At 39.8% G+C, this 25,894-nt stretch overlaps 1 protein-coding gene across 1 annotated transcript in view; it reads right to left on the bottom strand.

Annotated features, from left to right (window-relative positions):
* ncam1a (neural cell adhesion molecule 1a) overlaps positions 1–25,059 on the bottom strand; it is a 230,572-nt gene extending 205,513 nt beyond the window's left edge. Inside the window, exon 1 of the mRNA XM_017041484.2 lies at positions 24,459–25,059. Coding sequence (XP_016896973.1) covers positions 24,459–24,519 — 61 coding nt within the window. The 5' untranslated portion in view covers positions 24,520–25,059. The remainder of the gene's footprint in view (positions 1–24,458) is intronic.
* Between the last annotated feature and the right edge of the window lie 835 nt (positions 25,060–25,894).

Raw genomic sequence — 25,894 nt, 5'->3', positions numbered from 1 at the left:
TTTTACAGAAAGTGAGAATAGTTGCAGCTTATATTTCTATCTGTTAAAATAACAGATAGAAATATTAAGGAATTTTTTACAGAAAGTGAGAATAGTTGCAGTTTATATTTCTATCTGTTAAAATAAAACTTTAAGGAACTGCTAGACTATGTTATGAACTATTTATTTTAAATGATTACAACTAATTAGCTTGTTTACCAACAGGGAAAAGGTCTGAGCTATTGTCTGTGTCTGTTAAAGCAGCTAAGTCAGGCACAGAGGCAGTGATAGGACAATGTTATTTATTTTGTATTAACCTGGTCCTTACATGCTGCTTTACAGATGATTTGGCATCACAATTGTCAGACCAGTCATACATCATAGCTTTTGTGTCAACAAGTGACAAACTCGCATCACTGCCTACTTTTATCACTGGCAAACAGGGTTCTAAGCCAGAAGAGCACTTGTGTAGCAGTAACTCTTGGAGATAATTTAACAAGGTTATGAACAAGGTTTCAGACCTTTGTTCAATTTAAACTTTTAGCTCCATATTCATAGGTATAATTAAACTGTACAAAAAAATGTTTGACTTAAAAGTAAAAAAAGCCCTTGTGGTTGACAGCTGAAATGCCAAGTGTTCAATTAAGAGCAGTAACACAGCTCTGCTTTTGTGAAGCACATTATTCAAATTCTAAAGGTAAGGTACAAGTCAGGTCTTTTGACAAATATTTATACTGTACAGTACAAACAATGTGTTAATACTGTGTGGTACTAAGGTGGTATTTCTGTGTAGGTGCTACTTTGTGTTGTCATCCATCTTGGCTCACTGTCACCTCCAGCCCCTCCCTGTGGCACATATATGCCAGGACACCTCATTGTCTCGGGTGAATCCATGCGGAAAATACATGGCCTCCTCCCAGTCGCATCCCCCCTACCTCCATCAGCATCCCCACATGCACATACACATCCACCCACACCCACCAACACCTAAGCCCCTGCTCACCAGTGCTACCTCGACAGCTTTTCCTCCAGGGATTCCCATTACTTCACCCTGTCTGTTAAGGGACTTCTGGGATCACACTGCATATCCTTCTGGCGCCTCACCCCCTGCCCCCAGCAGCCAGGGGATGTAGCAATGAGGGGTTGGGGAAGGCAAATCCTTGCTTGTTACACCTCAATAGCGCTCCAATTTAATCACAACCCGAGTCTGTGCTCTCATTATTCATGACATTTTGGTCATAATTATTAATTCACCGGATTATATTATATTCCAGACGCAGTCCAGACACAGATGTCACATGTGTGGTGTCTCCAGAGCATCAGTGAGTCCTCTGGGAGTCGGCCCCACCCTCTTCATCAGTCCTCTTGCCTCCTTGTATATAACTGTTTTTCCACATCTCTAATTGGGTTTTGTTTATGGGATTTGTTTTCTCCACTGACAGCACGATCCCCGCTGGTACCACCCAAAGTCTACAGGCAAGGCAAGAAAATGTGTCTTGACTTTTTTGCTGCTCTACTTTACTTTCACATACTGCATCACACTGTCGTCTGTAAAACTGTTTTTTTTTTTTGTTTTTTTTTTACAAGACACACACTTAAGCATCACTTAATTATTGTCAACACCCTGCAAGAATAGGACTCACACTCAATCAAGCCAAACAGCAGATGAGTCAAAGGTTATGATTGCAGATGTTCACCGACGCCATTAATTTACACAAACTGGTGACTCACAGTGTCAAAACCCAAGCGGGATTAACAAATCCCTGATGTCATAAACCATATGCTGCCAACAACACGACAGATATAAAGAGCAGTACCAGTTGAAGCTCTGCTCCAAGTGGCTTAGGGATAAATTATCATCCAAGCATGTTTTGAACCTCTTGACAACGGTCTCCTTTGTAACTAAAAACAAAAACTACATAATTAACTCAGCTAACTGGTTGATAATGAAACACTCCAGTCTACTGATGAAATTGGTGACAAGCTTCACATGGATTAGGTGAAAAGTGAAGTGAAAATTCAGGAGATGCTCTCAAAGTCCTCTGGAACATTCTCCAAACCAGTTCATAAAGAACCTGAGGTTTTATATTTAGCTACTCACACAGTTAGTTGCTAAGTATCCCTACTTACTTACATAGTTATGTATGTAAGGGATATTTACTTAGATAATTAAAAATGCCCTCCCCTTTATCAACTCCCCCGCTCCACCCCATGCTCTATCAAGCATAATTAAAATTCCTGTGAGCTCCTGCAATTCAGACAATTATCGAGTGGAACTTTCAATCTTCTAAAATGTTCTAAAAACTGCCCAACTTATTAGGTTTGCCGATCAATATCAATTACCCACTGATCAGATTGCCACCACATTATTTATTTATTTGCCCATAAAAAAACGAAAAAGAAAACAGCAAATTATATTCTAAAAGTTACGTTGTACACCTATTAAATTTAATAGTTGCAATTTGGAGATACAGTCCTGGTGTGTACTCCTTATCACCATGGAAAAATCAACACAACTTCATTTCAAGGACGAAAACAATTCAATATTTAGCAAAGTAATGGCTGCTGTTTATTGAGTTGAATTAAAGCTGTGTTAAAAATAAATACATAAATATGTGAGAATAAAAGATTCACCAATCCACAGTAACATGCACAATGTCACACATCCACCTACTTAATGTCATATTTGTCAACTCAAAAATATCTGTTTAGCTTGCTTGGTAACGGCAAATAATAAAATGTTTCAGTGCCTGTTTACCTGACGGGCTTCAAGTAAATAAAAAACTGAGTACTACAGTAAAGACTGAAGACTATTCTGTGATAGTATTTAAAACACTGATATTTCATCTGGTTCAGATCCAGTCCAATAGTAGTCCAAAGATAGATAGTAATCTAAATGCTTAATAGTATTATTTTTTGTATTACTCAATGAAGGTAACCCAATAAGATAAGCAATTTTGCCACGGAATGATTAGACATTTATTGTGGGGAATTCTCATTAAAGCAACCCTTGCTTGAAGTATTAGAGGCTGGGGAAAAGGTACGAATGAACCACATAAGAACTGTCTTTCCGATCTGAGATGTGTGTGTGTGTGTGTGTATGCAGCTTTAATAGGACAGTAGGCAGTGTGCGTTTTCCTTTTTCTAAAAATGGCTATTAGTAAAAGATAAGAGTCCTTTACAGGCCATTGTGGCATCATTTCTATGTAGGTTAATGAAGTCCTAATTTAGACATTGATGAGATTTCATACGCCAACTGGGAGGTAGGAACCAGCATCGGAGAGGGCTGCATCGAGTCAGGCACAGAGGGCTCCGAACACAGACAAAGCATCCCTCCATCGGTGGTGAGTGAGAGGACAGTGATTAATGAGGCCACACCAGTGGAGGGTGACTCTGTCCTACCCCGCCACCTCCTCCTCGCTTGGGCAGCAGGAGTGTCGGCAAGTAACGCACGACTGCAACATCGTCCTTTGTTCCGTACAGTAGTTGTCAGAGGATTTAAGGACGCATTGTGTCCAATGCATTCACGCACAGCTGCTGGTACATGGTTAGAGGCACACTTCAATGACAGGCCTTCCCATTGTGCACCTGTCACAGATATGAATTACAGCCGCTGTACAGACTGTAACTTAACAAAGTGCGTCCAGCCAGTGCCTTGATCCAGCTTAACCCGACCGGTAATGTGAAATTTGAGATCCAGACCTATTGATTTTTTTCCTCCGGACATTTTTGACCCTATAGTCTGCAAGACGCAACACACGGGCTGCACTTTCACCGAGTTTTGCACAAATCTCTTCCAACACATGACAACCCGTCTGAAGTCAATACTTCAGGCCTCTCAGTCAGACTCTGCTATTGATTAACACTGGGTGCAAATACATCATACACACTAAATATAAAAACACAATCCAAAGATTTAGTAGCTAATCTAAGAGTGGATGCACTTAAGTCTGGATGCAGACTGGCAGTCTTCCCATCAGAGATGTTTCCTGTTTTTAATGCACATGTCAGAATTTTATGGCATCATATCCTTCTCAGATTTTAAAGCAATCACACTTAAGGGCTGTGAGATAATATTGATATGTAAATCATGAGTCACGACAACAAAACATTGCAGTGACAACCCAAATATATTTGTCACATGCTAGTTTCAGGATAGGCTGAATTTCACAAATACACATGCAAATAGTAACTTATTAACTGCAAAAAAGGTCCAGTTACTTTACCACTTTAAGATAATCCTTGTAAGTGTACAAAGGCTCCAAAATATGCCACAGAGGCAATCACAAGTATGTCAATGACGTAGGAGTTGTTGACCAAACTATGATCTTTGAGTCACCCATTGTAGAAAAAACGTAGAACCTATTTATCTATAGATAAAATGTGGGCTCAACACACACATTCTTCAAGGCCCACGTGTGTAAAGACTGGTTAAAGAACAACAGAAGTTCTTTTTTAGACGAAATAATCAATCTGTCTTGTGATTTCTAAATGAGTAAACAACTTTCATTTTCCTCACAGGAACTCTGTCAATAACTCTGGCCTTGTACTTAACCAACAACCCCACTGCGTCACCCGAAATATTTCCTTTACTTTTTACGACCACAAAGTGAACGCACCATAAAACTGTCACTCATGCATTCAGAGGTTCTGGGTCCACTGTCCATTGTCTTTGACAATACTTTTGTCAGCAGCTCCTCCTCCTCCTCCTTCCTCACAGATCCTCCTCCTCCTCCTCCTCCTTCCTCACAGCCCTCAGTCCACTCTCTGCCTCTCGGGGGCCGTTAGCAAAGTTTCTTCTCTGCCCTCCGTTTGCTGCTGAGTCTAGAGCCACTGATCGAACTGCAATCTCCCTGTTCAAACACAGCTGCATCAATGGGCTTTTATCGGACTGCAACCCCCCTGGATACCAAGATATGCACAGCTGCCGCTCTGTTGCCCAGAAACTGAATGCCATCTCAGGAATACCCCCCATTCCACAAACGGTATAGAGTTACAGGAAGCACAGCCAACAGCTTTTAAATTTGATTTTCCACATTTCAGTCTGACTACTTTATTCTGCTCCCACGCATCCTTTTCATATGGGTGTTATTTTATTTATTTATTTTGTAAGCTAGAGTTCGCATGTATTTTAAAAATGGTGTACATTGGATGCAAAAAAAAAAAAAAATGACATAATGGCACCTTTTTCTAAAAGGAAAAGCCTGTCTGATATCGACCTCTTTGTATCGTGTTTTCCATCACTCCAGATTTTACAATCCTCTGCTCAATCATTATATATTAAATTATGAGCTCAATTAAATTATTGGTTCCAGTTCATTTAGCTAAAAAGTCTTAATTAGGGATCCAGAAAGAGCCAAAAAGCACTTCACTTAATGCATCAGAACAGGTCAATGCAGCCTATGAAATGCTAACATATATCCCATCCATCCATAGACAGTTGCACAGACCAGTGTGAGCCGACTCATTTAAAAACAAACCAACTCTTCTGATGGTTCTCTCCGTGGGCAAAAAAGCTCTTTCTGCCACTGTAAGGTTAGGAATCTATTCAATTCAAATAGCAGATGCAAATGCTATACATAAATGCTGAAAGGTTGTTTGGGAGAGGGTGATGTGATGGGGGAGTCTCCCCCTAATAACCTAAAAGGTATTTTATATTCTGCTCAGTTTTGAGGTCTTTCTGCAAGAGGGGATGTGGCATTTAAGGCTCTCAAGAGGCTCTAAAACCAGTGGGCTAGTAAGAGGAGCCATATCCATGAATGAACTAATTAAGCTCCTCCATGTCCTCGGCAAAATGTTGCCACGAAAGCCTACTGTGTGCATTGGTGGTAATAAGGATGAGGGAGACATGGGTTAAAGCAAGTTGTAAAAATAATAGCAGAAGCTGCTCTGACCTCGCCCTTAAATGCATTTGGTGTGTGAATTGTTGATGTAGTCTTCAGTTAAAGGAAGATTTAATAGGACTTTCCAGGGCTGATCAAAGGGAGGGTAGCAGCAGCAAAAGAGTGACAGAACGGCAACAAAGATTTAAGGACAAGGACTTCTAAAAAGACAGAATTGTAAGACGTAAATTGGAATATGTTGCAATTGTTTTTACACAATTTGCAGGTTTTTTTATGAAACGGCAGCCTCTGCACCTTTTACAAGCCATAAACGTACATACATTTGGGCGTGGTATTTGACCAACTGACAAATTTGCACTAAACTGAATTTTTTGAAGTTTTTTATTTGTTAATCCTTGGCTGATTTCTCAACTAAACACTATTATTTCAAAAATAATTTTGTGTTAATTTATATTATTTTCCTGATAAAGGGTTTCATGTAATAATGTTCACTTTGACCTTGTTTATGCTCCATTTCTACCAATTGTTGCCCCCCAAAATGTTAGTTGACTAGGACTTGGGTTTCAGTCACACTGACCTTAGATAAGAACATTGGCTTGGACTGATGTTTGTAACATCAGTCTTATTTAGGAGGTGAAATTGCATTTGAACTTCAAGGACCCAATTTTCACATTCTTTTTATCCTTTCCTGAGCTCATTAACGTCCATAAACAGTTTGAGATATGCTCGCTAATGAGCAAATGCTTCAGTTCTTGGGAAGCCGGCCATGTCAGCAAACTGCATCCAAAACCCAGTCCTTGTTCATCTGAGGCCTAACAAACAGCGTCCGGTCTCTGCAGGCTTGTTTGTCTCCTCACTTTGACTTATTTTTCATTGTTCTCTAATTTCCTCTTCTGTGCTTCCCATAGAAATCAGCATCCACTGCGAGTCGTGACAGGGGAGGCCTGCTTTATTTCAGTTATACTTTTTTCCTCAGTGAAAATCTCACACAGTGATTAATGAAGCCTCTGCTACAAGTCCTTTTTTTTTTTTCATTGAAGGAAGTGGGAGTTGACAAAGTCCCAGGAGGTTTGTATGGTGCGGGGTGGCTAACTAAGTGATCTACTTGGCTGGCGAGAGAGCGCCTTTGGAGCTGAATGAGATGCAGAAAAAAAAAAGAGGCAAAAAACAACAGCGAACTTCCACTGTGATAGCAGGCCATTACAGAGTTTGCTTTCATTGAGAGATACTGGAAAAACATGAATTTCAGAGAAAGGGGCTGTGGAAAATGGGAGCATGATGTGGCATTTAGAGTTGCTCTTTGGAGCTGACAGCAGGTCAGACACTGATAAGTGATCTACCTACGGCTCACTAGTCACGCTGATGCTGAATAATGACGGCAACAGTTCCCAGATAAATCATTATTATTGCGTAGACACACAATCATAGTGTGTGTCCATTTGGAGGAATCTGAGAGACATGCAAACTTAAAATGGAGTCCTCTCAAAAGAGGAAAACATATTTCTGTGAAGTGGTAAATGATATGAAACAAATGCAAAGATCAGTGTGGTTCAAGCCCTGCTAGGAAATGCAGTTGTGCAGTGACGTGTGTAAACCCGTCACCACACATTACACTGGAAAAAGAGAATTCCAACGTGACCACATTGTGTTTAATGATCCCTGTTTTCAATTAAGTCTGGATATTGGCATTTCCTTTTCAATTAACCAAGTCTCCAATTGACTCACTTTGAGTCGGGTTGGTTTGTTTAGTGCGGGGTAGGGCAGAAAAAAAGTCTGTGATCCTATGATGACTATTAACAGTAACTGCATTTTACCATACAGCATGTATGTATTTGATGAAAAAAAAATATTTGTAAAAATACAAAAAAAAAATACAGCATGTATGTATTTGATGAAAAAGAAATATTTGTAAAAATACAAAAAAAAAAATTACAAATAAAAAATATAAATATTAAACAGGACAATGTAATTGTTGTTGTCCTGTTAGCTTACATTTATTAGCCAAGCCATTCAAATGAACCTGAAGAGAACCAATGCACGGATAAATCTGATGGAGTCAATATTGTGATACGCACGGATAAATCTGATGGAGTCAATATGGTGATACACAAATATCATCGTGGCGCTTTGGCCCAGAGGCAATGTCTCTGTCATTGGTGTGGAACCCCAGGGTTCACCTCCTGGGCAAGTTCGAATCCCGGTTAGGGCGGTTGGTACCTTCCAGTGGACTCACCACCCGCAGGAAGGTTTGGTACGGTGCAATGTGATTTGGGTGGCGACTGCTGCCCCCGCGACCCGGTAACGGATAAGCGGATGAAAATGGATGGATGGATGGACAAATATCATCCTGCTAATGCAGTGGCTTTACTCACTGTTACTATGGAATGCAGCGCTGCCTGTTGCTGCACAGATAAAGTGCAGTCTCACTGAGGGGGAATAAAAAAAACCAGGTCTGCCAACTACATTACAAGACCTGGGTTTGGAGCCTTCAGGCTGCACACCAGAGCAGAAAGGCGAAGCTCTTGACCCTTTGTATTGAACGTTCTGATCTGGGTCCATCTGGCTGCATGCACCCTGAGCCACTATCAGTCACATGCAGCATCACATCCCTCCCATTGTCGAGGTGATGTAAACATATTTTACCCTGCTGCTGCTCTGATGTGGCGTCGGTGTCCCTTTGACATTTAGTGCTGTATTTCAACCACAGATGGAATAATATTACACATCTACACCCTGGCTGTGTTCTTTGGCAGGAAGTAAGAAAGAGATGCTGTTGGCATTAGAACATAAATTTGAATTACTTCAATGTAAGTGAATTGATTCGAGGATACTGTAGTGCCGATTACATCAACGTGATGTAGTAGCAATGAAAAACATATTCCTGTCATTTTCAAATTTTATGCATTTAGGTGAACACACTTCCCAAAAAAGTTTGGACACAGACAAAAGAAGACCAGACATGGTAATACAGGTATTTTACATTGACACACAACAGCAAATATGTTATTAATTCAAATAAATCATGTAAAAATAAGTAACTCAAAAGCCACAAACTGCTGCTAAATGTGCATCAAAGTCAAACAGAGCATCAAGTACTGTAATCAGCTCTGAGCTTAGACATTTATCGGAAGTCATAGCTGAAGTCCTTCCTAGTCTGTTACGAGGATCAGATGATGGAGACTTGAGCTCAGATAAAAAAAAAAAAAAAAAATCTTGTAAATGGCAAAAAATATCAAAAAAAAAAAAAAATCTTGTAAATGGCCAAAAATATCCACAGTCTGCAAAAAAATACAAAGAGTGACCAAACAAAGTGGTAAAACTTGCAGTTGTTGGGAATTTTTGTGAGTTTGTCGGACAAAACACTTAGAATTTCTCATAGAAAACTCCCCAAAAAAAACTCATTTCCATAGCCTGTTCAAAGTACATTAATAAACAGGTTTCATTCTATTATTTGTTTTTAATTAAAAACTTTTAAATTGAAATTCCGAGCATTCCCAGTAACACATTTTCGCGGCAAAAAAAAAAAAACAAGCTGGCAGCTGCCACATAACACCACGAGGATAAACTATAAAACAACTGTACTCAGACAGGTGTGGCTTTATCACCTGTCAGCGCTCATGTTTGACTGACAGTTAAAACGCCGCCCTTCCGTCACGGCCTTGGAATAAAAATGAATTTCAGAAGTCTATTTTCGTGCACAAGGATAATTTCTGAACCGTCGGTGATGCAAACATAATTACGCAGCTTCATAATTCTGCAGTCATGGTAACACGGTAACTAAATTAAATCGGCGGAGCGGTGCATTACGCAGAAAAGGAGCTTTGCAGATAAAATAAGACGCCTGTCAGTCAGACAGAGATGGGGGCCATTCATTTTGGAGACATAATCAGGCCACAGTACACAAGAGTGAAAAGAATCTGTTTTCTTTCACCGTGCTAGCTTTTCTGGAATAGCAGCACAGCGTCTTCTTTTCAGGCTTTATTTTGTAAAAGGAGAAAAACATCATAAGCTTTTTATTCCGACGAAGCGCAGCCTCTCTTTTCACCACATCCAAGTTTTCTGGGGCTTTCTTTTCAAGACATGTAAAGACATTTTAATTTAGTAACAAAAACAGCAAAGTGTGAAAAAGAAAATCAGTGTAATACAGGGGGAACAGACGGGCGAAGTGAAGTCTGTCAACTAGGTCTAAGCTTTTAACTGTTGTCACCTTGTTTCACTTTCCTAGCTAACTTTTAATGTGTTCTACGTATATACTGTTTTTCCGAACATAAAGAAGTCAAACTACGCTCACAAAAAACATTTTTAATTAATTAAGTAATTCTGATATTATTTGGTAAAAATGTTTTTACGTTTCTAGTCGTTTAATATTTTGGCTAAATTTATGCTAAAATTTGACCTTTTTCTTTTTTTTTTTACCTATTTTTGGTTTAACGCATATTTCATACCTATTTTTGGTTTAACGCTGGGCAACATATTTCTATCTAAGCTAACATTTGGCTTTTCTAACCTCACTTTGGGTTCTCCTGTAGAACCCAAAGAACCCTCTCCTGTTCTTAAATAGCACCTGACATTTTAGGGAAAAAAAATTAGTAGATTATAAAATTATGTTTTTTATCATATCTGAGCAACTTATGGAAATTCATACTCCTATTAGCAGATTGACAAAAAGCAGTTTTACACATTTGTTACTCCGTAGTACACATAGAACACCTTGAATTTTTTTCACAGTAGCACTGAATAATTAGCAGCTGGGCCCTAAAGAAACCAAAGCTCAGATTTCCCTCCTTTCAACCAGACAACAGTACTTAACAGTAAAAGTGGTTCCTGCGGGACAAAGACAAAAACAATGGACCCAGAGACACTGGTGTCCAGACAACGCAGTAGCTCCTCCTTGACGACACGTTGCATTGTGTCCCGCCTCCTTGAGCTCCTTCCTCCTTCTTGCAGCCGCCCTCTACCTTTGTCTTATGTTGCCGCCTCACAGTGACTCACTCCTGGGGCTTTCTTTAGGAGCGGGGTCTTTGACAATGCTGTTAGTGTGAAAGCCTAATAAATTACGGACCTCTCCTGATCTCATCAAACTCAGCAGCACTGACCATAAACGCATAATGGAAAAGCTCAGAGCGGGGGGTCGTTTCAGGGTTATTGTCTTTGAGATTTTAGCTGAAAACTGGCAGAGAGCGATCTTCAAATTCAGCAGAAAAACTGAAAGTCATTCAGGTTTGTTTCCATTCAATTCCAGAGAAATAAAGGCATCAACCAGTCGTTTCTTTAGGCTACAAGTTATTGTGGCCCAATCACATTAAGTCAGGTCAAGAGCAAATGTTGGTCACACCATGAAAGAGTGGTTTGTGGTCTTGCCTGACAGTATGAAGATCACTAGTTCAACACCCTGTGTATTTGTGTGGAGAGAAAACCTATACTGAAGAACATTTACTGATGAACACTGTGAAAGAAGGCGATCAAAACTATTTTCTATCACAGAAACAAACAATTAAGACAGTTTGATCCACATGAAAGACTCTCCGGTGGCTTGCTAGCACCACAACAGACTAGCAATTATTCTTTGACATGATGGAACTGATGTCACCATAGCAACCACTCAAGTAAGGGAGAGATGGTTGGCTTGCTTGCTAATAGTAAAACCTCAAACTACCAAATTTATCTACTTGAAATCCATGAACAAAGTACGTTCAAGAGCGCCCTCTGCTTTTTTTCTGGGGACCCATATTTTAAAAGTCACAAACCTTCATGACTCAAGTCAATAGTCCTTATTCATAAACTCCTGGGAAATATGATGCAAGACGACCAAAGAACATGATGCAAGACGACCAAAAAAAAATCTTGAGACCCACCTGAGGGTCCCGACCCAGTCTGTGGGAAACAATGCAATACTGTATTCAATTCAATTTAGATTTAAAAAATAAAATTGCAGAAAAACATAACTTTATCCTGTAGATGCCATCGATCATTTTAGAGAAGGAGTGTCTGATGAAAGCACAGGTAAGTTTGGCCTGAGATTTGATAACCAGCCCCAAAGGTCTGTAATCAATTCACTCTGTTTTTGTTGTGGCAACAGCAGCAGCATCTGCTCAGCATCCTCTCCACGATGTTGCCCTGCAACCACCTGCTGCTGACCCGGTACAAAAACAGCCATTTATTTTCATCACTATGACCTCACCACTGCTCACATGTCATTTCCGTAAGAACAGTAGCAACAGCAGCAGCTGCAGCTGCCGGTGCAAGTCTCTGGTTTAATACCGCCCCGGTGTTTGATTGTGGCTGTGACTGGGAGCGGTGATTAGATGACATGTGGCCTGTCGGCGTGATCAAATGCTCCACAGACTCCGTCCTCCTGCATCTTCTGTCAAATCAACGCATGTGTTTCACTGTTTCATCTGGTTTCCATAGCACTGAGTCACAGAGGAGGCTTCACAGTGAAATGTACACAGGAGAGTTGCATTAGTCACGCCTTTGAATCCATGCATGTGCTGCTTTATAATCTGAAAAAAAAAAAAAAAAAAGAACACCTACCTCGAACACTTTTGTTTAAGACAACAAAGAGGTGCTGCAGTATATAACCGAGGACGTAAACAGCTCCCTCATTACCAAGCCGTAATCTGAAACAAATCTAATATTATTTTATTGTTTCCCCAAAGAAAAGAAAACATATTTTTCCACTTCATCTCACTGGTTGTTCCCTATTGGACTATTGTAACAATCAGAAGAACTCCGGTCGTCTTTAAAACTATGGTGTTTGTTTTTTGTTATTCTTAGATGTTTTTTGTGAGAATGAGTGAAGTGGCCACATGGAAATTACTGTTTTTATTAAATAGTTTATGATTACAGCCATACAAGTTCTAACATCGCAATAGCTTAGCTATTCTTCCACAGGATTCCACCAAGAATGGAAATTGTTAGTGCAAATGTCATTGGAGATTTTAATCCTTGAACTATCTGGGTGAGAATCGAACACTGAGACGAGAGGACAAATTCTGAAACTGAAATTTTTGAATAAATATCTTTGGAATGAGCCAGGATTTTGAGTATATTTTGAGAATTTGAGAACAGAAGGTTAGACTCATTGTTCTGAGAAACTGTTTTGTCTTAGTAATACGAGGGCAAAATACTAAGTTCCCAGACAATAAAACAAAGAAAAAGAAAATATTAATTGCACAACTCAGAATTTAAAGTAAATAATATCTTTGGGGGGAAAAGAAAACAACAAAAACAGTATGTTGCGTTTTTGTTCACTCAGAATTTAAAGTAAATAATATCTTTTGGGGGAAAAGAAAACAACCCTAACGCTGCTTTACGAAGCTCAGATGATCAGATGGAAACTGTAGTCAGGACATAAACTGTTAAAGACCATGCTGAGACGCACACAGACCATTCCAGGATTTGTCCACAATGACTTATTTATCTCTGAGCATCCATTAAACCACCGACCAACCAACCAACCAACCAACCAGAACTCTCACCTCAAGAATGTGCTCATTCAGTTAATGATCTCATTTTTAAAAGACGAAAAAACAGACACTAAATCCTCATCTCACTGTCTCCCAAACTCCCTTTCTTTTTTTCTTCACACCAGGGCTGAGGCGTCTTGACACCTGAGGAAACCAGCCAATCCCAGAGCTGCAGGGATGAGGTAACCGTCATTGCTAAGAATTACATCATGATGCTGAGTCACACCCTGGGATTTAGAGACGGTGAAAAATAAAACACACACACACACAAGTCTGAAATACAGCACGACTCGACGGTCTTATCGTGACTGCTCGACCACCATGAAATTAGACGATTGGTTTTTGATTGGAGGAAAAAGTCATAAGAAGTCGAGCCTGGTTTTCATATAGTGTATTATTGAGACTGTAGCCGTTAAATCATGTCAGCTGAAAATGTGCACAACTGTTAAAGATAAATTCTAAAATGTTATTAGCTGTCGATATTTTGCTTACAAAAAAGTAACAGTAAGAAAAAAGAAAAAATTAGTCCCAGCTTTGTCTAAAAAAAAAATCTCAGAATCAAGAAAATATGTGCTCTCAACAAAGACCCAATAATCAACAACACGCAGAGCTCAGCACATTCCTGTTGTTCGTGTATTTTTCATCTATTAGCCACCATTAAACACCTAAACACAAGCTCTCGGAGAGCATTCACATGTTCTCCTTTTAGGTCCTTTTTTAGGTCAGTTTGATTTAGTGAAGACAAAACTAAACAATGAAACTAATGCATGAATAACTAAGGACGTATTTAAAAAATTAAGCCCCAAGAAAATGAATGTTGGCCAGCATTTAAAGTAGAATATGACTCCTTTTCAAACTGAACTGAAAGAAACACTGTAATTTAACAATGACAGCATTGGAAGAAAAATGTCTAATATTATCATTTTAATTGAGCCCAACTGCTGCACAGTGTTATTAATTTGTATGAATTCTAACATACTGGAAAAAGTACAATTATTTTAACTGCGTTTAGAATTGATTACACATAACAGACTGTAGCCCCATTCACATTATCATTACCAGCAGTTTTTGCCACATACAGACATATTCAAACCACAGACAATTACACAGAGAGTCGGGTCCTAACGACGAGCTTTCATTCCTAAACCTCAGGTGGAAAATGGATATTTTACTGCCACGATGCAGCGGTAATTCTGAGGAAAAAATAGAAGCGAGCTCCGAAAAAGCAACAGAAAGACGTTCACTGTGAGAAATGATAGACAGAAAGGAATGGCAGACAATTCAAAGCAGATACAATCAAAAGGACTTGTGTGTTTAAAGAAAAAAAAAAACAAAACACTGCAGGCATCCTAATTGAACTGAAATGATTCCTGCAGACAGCAGGTGCAGAGGAAAATGAGCTGTCCCCGGCAGGTGGGCCGGAAAAATCAGGATTTCAGAACAGGCAGATCTAAAAAAGTGAATATAAAAACGCAGGTGTGGCTGCTGATCGTCTGCCTTACACTGTGTTACACGCAACCCAGAATTGTTAAGTTAAGTTAAATTTGTGACACTGATGAATATTTAAATAGAAAAATAGATATATAACTGCAGAACTGGCTACTTGTATTTAAATTCAGAAAGAGGAAAATCATGGATGTGGCAGGCAGAAGTCCAAGGACAGATAAGAAAATCCAAACAAAGTCACCGTGACCTGGACTCCTTTTTTCCTAACCCTGAAAATCAAGGATAGTAAAATTGCATTATTAACGGAAAACTGAGCACGGAAGAACCACGACACTGTTACCATGAGTCACATCTGTCAAACTCCCAGTAAACACAGATTATCAGTAGCACTGCCTTGAACAACAACACAGAGCTGTGATACATCCAACAAACACTAACAGCCACATCAGGTGTTATTATTATGCAATTCACAAATACTGAGACCTCAAAAATCATATTTATATCAAATTGTTTAGTTTCTAATTTGGAAGTTTTGCAATTGTCCTACATTTCTATGTACTGGGTTTAAGTATTGTATATGAAGTATACTGTAATCCAACTCTAGATTTATATTTTGGTCATTCAAAAAAAACAAAAAAAAAACAAAACAAAATGAAGCAATTATCTTGGAGCCATTCATCCAAAGCATGTGAAAATAGCATAATGCATTTGCAGAAGTTGTACTGAGTTCATAAAACATGGCTCCTGTATTGGTTTCTAGATCAGAAACATATTTACATGACCTAACCAGGTCATCACACATGTAGTTAATGTGTAAAAGTCGAAGCTCTAATTTGAGTCACACGTTGTCAGGTACTGAAATTGGTGGTAGAACAGAAATAAAGTATGAGGAACAAAGTAGTAATTGGCTTCTCACTCACACGTCGACGCCGCGTGAGGCCTGTAGCAAACACCTCATGTGCAAAAGAGAGTGAGAGACAAAAAAAAAAAAGAGTCGAGACCTAGTCGAGTTACAAAAAAAAAAAAAAAAAAAAAGTCGAGACCTAGTCGAGTTATGGAGGCCAGGATTTGTCGAACCAGGAAGTAAATTTAATAACGCCGCAGCTTTATTGGAGAAGTGATGCCGGGAAATAAGGCAATCTGCGAGGACTGCTCTGTGAGTGACTTTCCATTATACTGTAAAAGAGATGAGTCTTTATTTCACACACTGTGTTTGAAGTAACAAATCAAATTATGGCTCCTGTCTGCGGGTTTGACGGTGCTGTGAGTGATGGGAAAAAAAATGAGTTTCTGAGCTAAAGTTCAGATTTTGCACCAACTATTAAAAATGCATGTCCAACTTCCTGTCTGTTGCTCCTGTGCACCTTCCCATATTTCATCCTTAATTTTGGTCGATACATAATTTATCAAGACTTTACAACAAACTTGTGGCTAACCAACAATGCAGTCTGTAGCCCATATGGATGCCGCACCACATGCACTGCATGGCACACTGTTTTTCCCCTTCTGCATATCATATACAGATGTGGACCACATGTGGCGCTGTCCTGCTGGTTTTCATTCATAGATTTGAGTGCTCCATGTGTGAAACAGTTAAATGTGAACCAAATGTCTTTCAAACGTTCTTGGAAGGTTGTATTCAGGATGGCTCAAATGTGGGCTGTATATCTTACCTTAGGTAAACGTGGCCTACATTGTTAGACAAGAGTGGTGTCATCGATATAAGGCCAAACAGAATTGTCATTTATGTCTTATTTAGACCAGATTGTGTTCACAAATATTTGATCTGTTTATCTTAGAACTGCCAGATTGTGTTCACAAATATTTGATCTTATCTTAGAACTAATTCAGTCAAAACAAAAGAAAAGCTTTGGTTCTAATAAACTCCTCTGTCTTCTGCTCTTCAGAGGGTTATCTTCCAACGGGACCAAGAAATTAATCTTCGCTGGAGTTCCTGTTACTGCACAAACATGAGACTTGGGAAACCTAATGTACCAGATCCCACTAAAACAGGAAGGACTGTTGAAATACAAAGCCTTTTAAAACATTGCTATTTCACTGCAGTGTGTTCTGCTCGACAGAAATCGTTCTAGACTTTAAATTTGATCCGTCTCTTATACTTAAGGCAGCTGGAAATCACAGAAATTTCAAGATATCTTAAGGTTCTTTTACCACTTTCCACTAAGAATGCAGAACACGGTGCTGCAGTGTTTGGTAGCCATCTCTTATCCTTTCAGACGGGCACGGAAAAAAAAAATCTGTTTATTTACCTACTGAACCACCGGTTCATAAACAAGCGTCTGAATCACAAATGGAGTTTTTCTCCACTTGGAGCAGGCTGTAATTATTTTGGACTCCGAATGCCAACAGTATTTGTTCAAATCCTACAGTGTTTGGCAAAAGTGATGGAAGGAAAATATCACTGTAGAGCATTAACACAATGATGATCACAAGAGAATCAAAAGCGACCGACTTTCACACCCCTAATAAATAACACCATCTGCTCACACAGTATGAGTCCCTGGTCAAAGTAACCTAAAATAAGGCTTTGTTATAAATAACAGTAGGCCCCATGCTGACAGTAAAGAAAAGTGAAACATCAGTTCATACAAACAGTATCTCTTACGTACACAGAGGGTTCATATAGTTCTCCAGGAACTTCAAGGAGGACGAGGACATCGCATTGGGTTTCTGTTACACACTGATCAAGTCCATCATCGGCAGACTTGGCAGCGTCACAGATGTGAGGGAGCTGCAGCCTGAAGCAGCAACACGTCACAGGTAATGGAGCCAGACTGGGGATGCACTCATCGCTCCACCGTCACTGTTCACAAACTCCAGGAAGAATCAGGAACAATTGATATGAATCTGAAAAATTCACCACAGTGGGCTGTCAACGTGTGTTCTGAACAGCATCACTATTAAAAGAGCATCGGTGCGAGTCAGACCAGAGGAAGAGACCACACTTCAAATGTTTTATAAAGATCTAAAGACGGAGTTCAGCACCGACTCTGAAAACTCTGAAGTCTGTTAATCTTCACAGATGAAGTCGTAAGAGCAATTGATATTTGCTTAGATCAGTGTAAGAAGTTGAACCTTTACTTAAAATGAAAGACAGGGTTTATGTTTAAAACAGTTAGTAAACATGGTTAAAAAACACCTCAGAATTAGACAACAATTAACTACAGTTCAGTGAAACTGGAGACTGTTAATCAAAGTGAGAAAGTGCTTTAAAATGACTGACAGAAATAGGGAACTGGTCACACTGGAAAGCTACAACTTAGTGGAAAAACTGGTGCAATCAGTGCAAACTCAATGCGGCTATAACTTGGATCAGCAGTGTTCAAAAATAACGAAAAACAACTCTGTGAAAATTGATGAAAATCTATGCTAAATGTTAATTAATACATTATCCTGAAAAAAAAAAACTAGAGTTTTTCCGGACGACTTCAGGTTGGATTACTGTGGTTTACTGTCATTCATTTTCAAAAAACAAAACCTAAAGTTAAGGCCAACTTGTGCTGGCACACACTGCTACCAGCTACACAATGTTGTGAAACTATGTTTCACAGAGTAGCAATATGTTTAAAGAGAAAACTCCTCTTTAGAGTCTCAGGTCAAATCTCCTCTGTTCTACACAACAAGGCCATTTTAGATTTTGTCCTTTTTTTCTTCCCCACCACATTCAATTCTCTATAGGACACCTCCAGAGCTCACACAATGCAAATAACCCATGCTCCCTATTCACTTACTGATTAATATGCAAAGACAGCCCAGCACTGATCTAACAGTCAGTGAAGAAGAAATCCATCAGCCAGCCAAGCAGTTTCCAGCTCCAATGTTTTCACACCAGAAGCTGCTTTAAAAAAAAATCCACTCAGCAAAAACGAGGACATTGATTTTTAAATGATAAACAAACTGCACTGTTTGATCAAAAATGTAATAAATAATTCAACTACACATGGATAAAATATTTTTTTAAGAAGGGTAAAGAAAAATATATATATTTTGCACCTTTACAATCACAATAATGTATGCTTGTGGCCTACAATGTGGGTCATATAGTCGTATCAAATTTGGGACTAAATCTGATATCCACCAGAAGGATGATTTGATGATATAACCATATTTTTTTCTCACCTAATACAGGGTTGGCTCAGATGTGGCCCACACCAAAGAAGTGCATCTGGTCAATTTCTAGTATCCATAATATGAGTTTTTCTGGCCCAATGTTGGACCTTTAAAGTCTGGCCTCATTGGTGGGTAACATGGATACAGATACTCCTATGTATCTGGAATATGGGCCACATTTTAAGACCAACTGTTTGTTTTTCTGGTCCAATATGGAAGGAGAACCATCAACCCATCTTGTAACCCCATTTTGGAGAGTAGATACGTACAGCGCATATGATATATGGTAAATATGGGCCACATTCAGTCAAGAATGTAAACAGTCTTTCTTCTGTCTCGACAGACAAAGTCTGGGAGAAAGAGGAGTCAAAGTAATAAAAATGATGATGTGAACTTCAGCGGACTCTCAGAACTCACATCTGGCAAATGTGAAATCATGGCTCAATGAAAAGTCATCCTTTAATGCCGCTTTAATGCTGCCTTAAGTTTTACGATGCCTGTTAAACAGCAGTGGTGGCTGTGTACAGCATAGAGCCGAGCGTTCGTCCAATCCGAAGGGCCACATCTGTAACCCGAGAAGCTCCTGGGCTAAGGAGAACTTGATCAACATAAGCTGCCATAAATTGGTTGGAAAATGCGGACATGTCACTTTAAACGCTCTACAGATCCGGTTACAACTGCAGGAGCCAAGTTCCAAAAGCTCAGAGTACAGTTTTATTCAGAGAGGAGGCTAAAAACGCCTTATAATTTTCCCCTTGTTTGGCTTCTTTTTCCAGTTCCCCCTAAGTCAAAAATAGCCTGTATTATTTTCATAGTGGCTTTGAACTCACCACAGCAGCAGCAGTTAAAGCACCATATGCTAACCATTTAGAAATGGAGTAGTTTCTCTCGGCCTGAAACGTTCAGCTAAACTTTTTTTTTTTCCCTCTCTGCTCAAAGCTTCACGCACAACACACAGCTTCAGACCCAGACAGTCATTACGTGAACCTCACAGTGTTTGCCTTTGCAAAGATCATCCCTCATTCTGGAGATTCAAACGCACGTGGTCACAATTTGCCGTGTGAGCTACTGTTTTTGCGTCACTCAAATCAGAACTAAGGAAAAGCAGAGGCAGGTGCAAGGGTGACTGGACTTTCAGAGGAAACCCTTGTCTTTTAATGTGGTAATGAAGCACCACCACCAACATCAGAACCATAAAACTTGTATGAGTGGATGTAATGGTTTTTCTATGACGATGCTGCGTCAGAAGTTAGCACTGACATTAAGATATTCATAATGATTTCATAAATGGCTAAAATCAGCCCAGAAAGTAACGCGAGCTAGCTACCATATAAATAAATGACATAGGGTGATTACATTGCTAGCTTTAAAATAGTTCAAGGGAGAAAACATCTGCCAAGTTTTAGTCAAAACACACGATATGTTAATAGCACTGCTTATTTCTCCATCAATCGAGAGTTTAAAAAGTAGCCAAAAGCTAACTGCATTTCACTTTGAAAGCTACCGAAACTTCGGCTGCTTCAACTTACTTTACAAAGATACAAGTTCGAATTCAGCTGAACATAGAAGAAATTAATGCATTTTAAAAAGATATCCAAAACAAGAAATACTAGTCAAATAAAATACCTTTAACAAAACTGAATACACTGTTTTGCACTCAAAGAACAATAAACTAGGTTATAATTGACAGCTAAGGACGAACTGCCAGTAAATCAGTCCATTCTCAATGAAACAAAGAAGTGCAAGTATATACTGTAGGTAAAGTCTGAGTAATAGATGTATGAGTCTGTCACGGGCGCAGGGGTTTAAAAATATAACCAAGAAGTGTTTTACGACTCTGGAAAGTTTTCATGATGACAATAATTTTATCCTGAGTCCTGACGATTGCTGCCAAATCACCTCGGTTATGTGATAGAGGTATTTGTCTTTTATGACGCTGCATTGCAGTGCACAAAGCCAAGCCAAGTTGAACTTTCTTGGAGGACACGTCTGCAATGGATGGAAGAAAGACAGTAAGAAAGACAGGAAAGAAGAAAAAAGAGAGAGGAGGGGAAAGAAAGAAAGAGGGGAGAGAGGGATCGAGAGAGGAAGCAAGAAAGGAAGGAAGGAAGGAAGGAAGGAAGGAAGGAAAGAAAAAGAAAGGAAGAAATACAAAGAAAGAGCCTTCCAGAAGTTACAGTGACAGCAGATCAGTAAGTCAGGGTTGGAAATCTAAATCAACACTCCTCCTACAGGCTGTGAATTAATGACCCTGGACATGAAAGATCTCTTCAATCACACAAGGTCGGTACTGCAGATACACACTAGAGTAAATCCATCTGACTGCAGACGCCGGCCGGGACACGTAAGGCCAACTCGAACGTCCACCTGTGACAGTCGGAGTCGGCGTGGCTCTTCATCCTAATGCTTCTTACCGCCTTCCAAATGTAATCATCACTGATCTGGAACAGGAACTGAAAATCCATAACTGTAATTACATTTCCCAGTCTTCAAACTGCATGTTGATGTCATTACGCCCTTAATGCAACCCTGCTCTATCGGATATTAGGATCAATTTCTTTGAATTTTCTCTGTTAATACAATTTGCAGCAATAGCAGAGGGATTGCCCCACTTCTTTGTCCCTATCAGTGTTTTTTTTTTTTTTTACGTAATGGTTTACAGTGGTTCCCAAATTATGGCACGTGTACCCCTAGTGGTACTTGAGCTCCCTCCAGTGGCACACAAAATGATGATAAAATGATAAAATAATTGCATCAAAGAAAAACAATGTCAAAAAGAGGTATGCAGATGAGGGCCACTAGTGGCCACTGGTGGTCAATATGTAAGAAAACAACTCTTGTCCAGTATTTTTGTACAATGGTGTTCTTCTCTAAACAGACTAGTTTGTTTCAAACTTGCGTTTCAGATCTGACAAATGACACCACAGCACCAAACGTTTGTCATTTCTTTTTCCATATATAGTATATCAAAATAATAGATGCCTGTATCATTAGCCAGCGGCTGTCACTGTTTTAGACAACACTATGTTGTTATTTCTGCAAATGTAGAAGATGTTAACGAGTCAATCACGATGCCCCAGATCACAAATACTCACAACCAAATTGAAAACACACCTAAAGAAAAAATCCTGCTTTGGGCGTAAACAATAAAAACATAATATCATATATTAACAAATATCCACTCGCTTCTAGTACCTTCCAAAGAGCATACAGATTTTTCCCCATCTTTTTTAGCTCAATTTGCAGAACACTGCTTTAATGGTTTGACCATGGATGTGGGACAAAGGTACCCACAAAAAAAAAAAATATAATCATCTGCTTCTTGACAGTAGAACCCAAAAATAAGTTCTGCACACAGGCGTACTGTAAAAGAGACGGGGGAAAAAAGCGATGAGTATTCAACCTACTCACTAGGGTAGGCTGGGTTTTACACTGACTTTGTGCCAGAATTGAGGGAAAAAAACTGTGATCTGCTGGTATGATGGGATTGGAAGTTTGTTTTTGAATAAAGATGGAAAAAACAACAGATGACACAAAATGAGCTGGAGTAGATTTACTGGAAAACAAATGACAAATACAGTATTTTGATCCTGAATCTCTAGCAGAAATACAGGCTGGATTTGTACTATAGTATAATGACAGGGACAGTGGTTGATACAGCATGTGTACCTGTTTAGTGCAGTAGTCAAAAAGTTCCAAACCGCTTTTTTTTAATATAAAATGGTGTCCATTTTTGTGAATTTGTGTTCTCAATAGCTTATAGCTCATATGTTTTCAATATATCCTTGAAATAGCAAATATATCTCCCACAATTCTAAAAGAGGAAGTCCCCGATGGAAACACTGCTGTAGAAGAGTCAAATGGATGTTACAAAGAGGAGATCATTTATATATTCATATGCAGATGGTCTTAGAGCTTTTTGACTTCCCTTGAATGTGTCAGTAAAATTCCAAAAAAAAAGGTCTAAGGAGAGACGTGTCATTGGTGGAATCAAACATCTATGAAAGGAGACTGGAGCTTCTCTGGAGGCAGAGACACTAAAAGAATACAGAAGCAACAAAACACCAGAGCCATATAAGAGGGAAGACGACACCTGGGGTTAAAATAACCGCCACTGCACTCTTCTAATTTATTATCAAATCAACCTCGCCTTCCTCTCTCCTGGGAACCCTGGGGGTCCACAAACTCCACTTGCCGTCTGCAAAGAGAGGGAGAGCAGATGCAGGGAGGAGGAGGGAGGAGAGTAGGCGGAGGGTACAGGAGGCGCACAAGGTGGGGGTTTATGGGGAGAAAGGGTCCCCTTTTCCGCCCTAGATAACTAAGGGGGCTCTGGGATTGGATTGGATTCTATTGTATCCACTGAATGACTATTCATTGGTCCTGAATGGATGAGCACTTTCACCTAAAACCAACGAAAATTGAAGAAAAAAAAGAAGAAAAAAAAAAAAAGAAAAGTGCGATCTAATCAGCGTGGGTCCATATGTCAAAACGACCCCACGTCCTAAGGTAGAGCAGGAGAGTTGAACCCACAGCCTTCTGTTTGTCAACAGAGGAAAAAAAAACAACAACAGTGACATGAATAATGACAGGGAGGCTGGCGCGCACTGGTACTTTTTCCGCGCACTTCTCCAGCCAAACGGGACCATTTCCACATGCCTTACATTCACTTTAACCTGGAAGATCTGACAAAAAAAGATTTAAATAGCACATATTTGACCTTAGGAAATATCCGCACGCCTATTTATTGCACTGAAACAAAAGCTCCCCCGAGAGGGGCGACCGAAGCTGCAGGCGTCGGTGCGTCACAAGCAGAACGGTCAGAAGAAGAAAAGAAGAAAAAAAAAAAACAGCCGGGTCGGACTTTCGGAGGAGTAAATGTCTTTTTACAATTCATCACATTGGTGCATTTGAAACTAAAAACTGCAACTGAGGAGCGCGCATATGGAGAATAATCAATACTGACTGCTGGAAGGAGGGGGGGGGAGAGAGAGAGAGAGAGAGAGGTCCCTGCTCTGCATCACCTCTCCATCTCCACCAGGCAGCATCCATCTGCTCTAACCTGCCGAAACACAGAGCTGGACTTAGAAAAACACAGCACACATGTGTGTGTTGGAGACAAACCTGCGGTTTGACACAGCTTAGAGAGGACAGTGAGCCAAAAGAGACAGGGAAACTGTGTCACCCTCTTCTGCGCGCAAACCTTCCAACATGAACGGACTGGAGCGGAAATATAAAAAAATAAACACACTAATCCAGTGTCCTGTTTAGGTTTGAGAGCTGGAAAAGACAAGAAGTTTCGTTTCACCAGAGGAACTTTGTCTTCCTCCTGAACCACTCGGAATGTTTTTTTGCGCAGAGCACAACTCACATTCGTGGCGAGCGCCACAGTCCGGAGTCAGGGGCACAGAGGATGCAGCCGCCGGTGGGACCAGGCGGAGGATGCTGCTCCGAATTTAGACCCACTGCTCGGCCTGCATTCACTCCAACAGATCTGCCCCAGATCTGGCACACAACTCTCACATGCACCGAAAATAACTCGGCATCATTTCCTTTTTTTTGTTTTTTTGTTTTTTGTAGCTCTCCTTCTTACCTGCGCATCCAGCGAGAAGCAGTCCCCAGATGATGAAGATGAAGTCCCTAATTTGAAGCATTGTAAACGTCTCACAGATATTCTCCTGCAGGAGGAATCGCACTTTAAACACACGGGCTGTCGCTCCTGGTGATGCAGAAACAAACCAAAAAGACAGAGAAGAGCAGGAATCAGCCTCTCCAGGAATAACAACTGAAACCGAACTCAATTTTTTTTTGGTCCTTGTCGCTACCAGTGTTCGAGGCACAATGAGTGACAACCAGCAGCCGTACAGCTCCCTCCCTCCCCCTTTCTCTCTCCTCCTTCTCTCGCTCTCCCCCTCACGCACACGCACACGCACGCAAGAGATACCCACACGAATTACTCCGCCCGGCACACATACACATACACGTAGACGTGAGCAGAGGGGGCGGACTGAGGTGGATGCAGTAACAAAGTAGTGCGTGGCTGAGCTGCGTAAGGAGACAGCAGATGGTCACCAGCAGCTTTAATTTGGATTACGGCGGTTACGCACCAGCTAGCGTTGGATTAGAAACACTATAGAGCAGAAACACCTATTGTAGACTGACTGTCCGACTAGGAATCGGATTAAAAAAAAAAAAAAAACAATAACGCGTGTCATCTGGGAGGACATCTTACAAGTTTTAATTTGACACGGACGTAGATACTAGGTGTTCCAGGATACAATTACGCAAGATTCTAATCACAGGTGTAATAGGGAGAGTTTGATTTTAAATGGCAATTTTAAATATGTAAAGGAATCTGTGTTTGGAAACATCTCCCCTGCAGGGGGTGCTGACAGCACAGCAGTGTTTTATCAGAGAATTCTTTTCTTTCGGTGGAATCCTGGGATGTTTTCTTACACCAAACTACAACCGGAATCACTGCTTCCACCTGGGACTGCAATCCAGTTCCCATAAATGTTTCTATTTGTCTTTTTTTAAGATAAAGCAATAAGATGGACACCAATTGGAATGGGAAAAAAAAAAAAAATTCTTATCCATGTTTGGTTCAAATTTTGATGCTCCAATTTAATTTGTTTTCCAAGAATATAACCGAGTTCATATTACATTTTATTTTGGTTTATAGAAAATAAAATTTAATCAGATTTATTTTGGTTTATAGAAAATAAAATTCAATCAGATGGATCTAATTTTTTTTTTTTTTCAAATTCCATTTTTGCTAGAAATGTAATTTTGGTTCTAATTCCAAAATGTTTAATTTTTCAGAGAAAAATGTGATCAGTGAAATACACAAAAGCAAAGTGATAACAAAAAGATAAAATTGGTCAGGTTTTTATTTAACTAAACTGGATTCTTTCAAGACTTACAGGGCTGTCAAACCATACAAAGATTATGAATGAGTAAAAAGAATATTTATGTTCATGCAGAAGTTGAAAATGTGTGATACTGTATTTTGAGGCATTATTGTACATT

This window comes from Cynoglossus semilaevis, chromosome 19 (genome assembly GCF_000523025.1).
Source record: "Cynoglossus semilaevis isolate Cse_v1.0 chromosome 19, Cse_v1.0, whole genome shotgun sequence".
Taxonomy (NCBI): domain Eukaryota; kingdom Metazoa; phylum Chordata; class Actinopteri; order Pleuronectiformes; family Cynoglossidae; genus Cynoglossus; species Cynoglossus semilaevis.
This window is presented reverse-complemented; position numbering and strand designations above follow the sequence as displayed.